This window comes from Gymnoscopelus braueri (assembly GCF_963280865.1).
Source record: "Gymnoscopelus braueri genome assembly, chromosome: 12".
NCBI lineage: Eukaryota > Metazoa > Chordata > Actinopteri > Myctophiformes > Myctophidae > Gymnoscopelus > Gymnoscopelus braueri.
In genome coordinates this window covers 21,174,757-21,178,640 of record NC_137614.1, presented here as the reverse complement: position 1 = coordinate 21,178,640, position 3,884 = coordinate 21,174,757, and the positions used below count along the sequence as shown (strand labels likewise).

Here is a 3,884-nt window from a genome sequence, read left to right as displayed (position 1 = left end):
AGTCTGAGCAGCCAGGGAGACCTTGAATGAGTTTATAAGGAGATAGTTCAAATGAAGAGTACATTAGCGCTACAAGATACAAGAGCAAATTAGCGCTACAAGATACAAACATCATCACCACAGATAAAAACACAATAAAGCCTTAGAGCCTATTTCTATTGCGGCCCTCTATATATAAATCATCATAAAAACATACCTTCATCTTCTGATTAGCAAAGTTCACATGCTTATCTGTGACTCTGTTGGCAGCATGTAGTCCACTTTTCTTTTGGACATTGTTCAGATGAACTATGTAGCTCCAATTGATGCTGCCAGTGATGCTTCTAATTGGGCTGTATGCCTGCAGAATCAGAGTATTTTCTCACTGCTAGCACACGTCAAATGTAAAGCATCATATTGTCCACAATTAAGTAAATACAAAATATCAAAATGTATAAAAAGCAGAATAGAGTCAACCAGAGCAAATAGACAATTATCAGCATGTACCTGCAACATATTGCGTGTCAACTTCAGCATGTGGCAAGCGTCCATCATAACAAAAACCTTGTCATGGGTTACTGGATGTGGGAAATGGGTCTTCAAGGGCTCACAGGGGTTTCCTTTTAGATCACACCCAAGCTGGGTGCACATACTGACATTGGATGCATGGCCATCCATTGTCATGCACACCACCCTTATCTGACGATGATGTAACTCTTCTAATGCATGCTCTACCAAGACTTTCTGTGTTTCTGGTGTGAGGGACCTGGTCAAATAATAAGCAATTGGAGCTTTCCAATAACCTTAAAGCCCAACTACCATAAACACAAGAGCCTCAGAGGCAATGTCAGTCTCATTCAGTCGATCCCCCATGTCCACAAATCCAGACATTGTTTGTGTCTGAGGATCATATGTGACGTGCTTTTTGATGGACATGGCATCCAGCATCAGAGTGACACACCCGTACTTGGCCTCATCTTCCTGACGCCGTCTTTCCAGCATGTCCAACATCATTTTGTTGAGACCAGGTTTGGCATCAAGAGAGCTCAGCCACCTTTAAAATTAAAAAGTAGCCATTTAACCACTTACCCAATTAACCACATAGCCATTTAACCACTAACCCAAGCATCCCTATTGTAGACACTGGACATACTAAAAATAGCTACAATATCAAAATGTATCAGCATGAGACATGAGCTGTTAGATCAGTAAGTTTAACCATGATAACACAGTATGTAGTGCTTACTGCTTAATGTAGTTTAAAATTAGACATCATGAAGAATACCTTTGCAATGAACTGGGATGTGGGAGGTGAATATGCAGAGTTTCTCTCAGGTAGTGATATGCCTTTGGACCATGCAGATGGAGGGTAAGAGCAAAATCTCTCTGGGCCTTGGTGTACTCTGCACCCTGCCTCGACAGGAGGTGAACTGGAAGATCTGAAATTCAATTAGCAAAAGTGATTTAGTATGTCTCCTTTTAATAGTAACTAGGAACTGGAAGTCTAACAAAGAACATAAAATACACAAAATATTCAATGTAATATTTGTATTGTACCTGAGTAGCATTCAAGCTTGTCTTTCAGCTCTTCGTTGATGAGATTTTTCTGCTTCAGTTCCTCCAGAAGAGCGCGCATGTTTTTCTTGGCCCTCCTTTCTCTCGCCAAGGCATTCGTCTTCTCCCGCTGCAGTTTCCTCACCCTCGCTGAGGCTCTGTCGAGTTTGGCCTTTATAGCATTGGGGCAAGCAGGCAATGGATATGGATGGTCGTCAGTGGCCTCTTTCGCCTCTCTCCAGTGGCTCCCTGTTGCTTTGGCAAAATATACAAATATATAAATAATAGTAATCTGGAAATTAATAACAGTTGCTTTTTTAACAATTCAATGTTCACTTATCAATGCTGTGAGCCTACTTTTTTTTAAGTTCTCCAATTTCCAACGGAATACACAACTCAGTGTACTTTTAAGAAATTGATCTTAATTATAAGGCAAAAATGTGTTTTTAGGCTCTTTTGATTGTAAAGGTTGCCTACCCCTGGGTGTAGTTTCAATCTTTGCACATGTTTATTCATTAAAGTGTATGAGTGACAGAGCAAGTGACATAGCCAGTGGTTCTCAAACTTTTTACACAAAGTACCACCTCAAATAATATTAGGCTCTTCTAGTAACACCATCATTAGCCTGCTGCAACCCTCCTGATTTCGTGTATAAAGGGGCGGGTGTAAAGAGCCGGCGAGAAACTGCGGCTGATCCCATTGGTTCACCGATCTGTCCGTCAACCCCCGCCCCGTTAACACAACATTACGAGCGACGCCCACTGCACTCTGGTTGGTTGGGAAGTGAAACACTTCCTCATACCCAGTACGGGCTATCGTTGGGCCAGGCTTTTATTTTTTAGCAAAACTAAGCAATAAAAGCCTGGAGATCGAGGCTACACCATCATAGACCTTCCTGTGTATCACCAAGATAAAGGATGTAATAAGCCATATGATGCTCTTATTTGTTAGTGACATTCCACGTGCAAATACTCACAACATAAGGCTGAGGTTCATCGTGCGACAAGTCCATTGGCAGGTTCTCCTCCACTCTTCTAGAAGTGGTTGTGCTTCTTGTTGCTACCGGCTAAAATAAATCTATTCATAAACTTTCAGAAAGAAAAACTAAAGTGTGACATTTAATCACAGATTTATATATTGATATATCAATCACACACATACCCTTTGAAATTGAGCTGGGAAGTTGAAAATTGTTGGCACAACACCATCTTTAAGCCGAACAATCTGGCCCGTCCTGTCAAAGTCCTCACCCTTGAAGTGTTCACTGCAGAGCAGTGTCCTGGGAGAGGACACAAAACCGTCCCTTCTCAGGGCAATTTCCCACTGCCTCCTCCTCTCTCTGGTATTGGGAAACCTTAGAAAAATGAGAAGGTAGCCAGATATATAAATTATTGTCAACATTTTCCACCCTTCTTTCCTTTTAAGGGTAAGGACAAAAATACACACCTAAATCATCATATTTTTGGGGTACTTTTATGCATGCATGCATACATGAAAGTCACAATGTATGTATGTATGTATGTATGTATGTATGTATGTATGCATGTCAACTTTAAGAATAAGACAACCACACTAAGAGTTATAAAAAAGGTGTCCAAAAGAAACATTCAATAATTGTGTAAACAAATGGTAGCAACATATTCTAAAAAGCCTGGGTCAACAAGTCTATTATCTCACATACCCCCGCTGTTTCTGTAGCAGGACTTGTATTGTACATACATCCACTAAGTAACTAAATAATATCCTAATAGTCATAATATTGTCATATCTTACTTGTGAAAGGTGATCCCATGGGTTCTTGCATCCAGATTACGACGATTAGAGCATCCGTAGGCTGCACAAAAATCAGGCATCTTCACTGGTAGGCGTACTTCTGTAAACACAAAGCCAGCAATTTCCTGTATCATAATGTATCTAAATGTAAAACGTTTTTAATAAGCCAAACCACTTGGAAGAAATCATGTGCAACTTAAGTTATGTTGAAAAGATACACTGGTGTAAAGTTGCTGGGTCAACTTTGTAATACTAGGTCTGACTATCCCTCTGCAGCCTCTTGTTATTAGCCAGCTAATAAATAAAACAATCCACAAAGATTGTCATTTATACCAAAGATTAGGTCGTCATAAAACCAATATAATAATTGAATATCTCGACTGTGGTCTCAGCCTAGATAACTTGCGCAAGTAGCCCTGACACACAACTATGCTGCACGATTACGTCGTTTTTCGAAAGGAAAAGCTGCAATTTCAACATGTACAATCATCCTGTATCATAGCCATGCTAATAACGTTTATAATAAACCAAACCGTTTGTAAATCGGTCAAGATTTCAGCGAGTTAAGAGTATTTTTA

At 40.1% G+C, this 3,884-nt stretch overlaps 1 protein-coding gene across 1 annotated transcript; it reads right to left on the bottom strand.

Annotated features, from left to right (window-relative positions):
- Nucleotides 1-783: 783 nt before the first annotated feature.
- LOC308096423 (THAP domain-containing protein 6-like) lies at nucleotides 784-3,402 on the bottom strand (the record flags this gene model as incomplete). Its single annotated transcript, XM_080443845.1, is given in 7 exon segments — nucleotides 784-1,033; nucleotides 1,265-1,418; nucleotides 1,537-1,755; nucleotides 1,758-1,788; nucleotides 2,510-2,599; nucleotides 2,695-2,887; nucleotides 3,307-3,402. Coding segments are annotated over 7 exon segments (1,017 nt in total). The 5' UTR covers nucleotides 3,387-3,402.
- Between the last annotated feature and the right edge of the window lie 482 nt (nucleotides 3,403-3,884).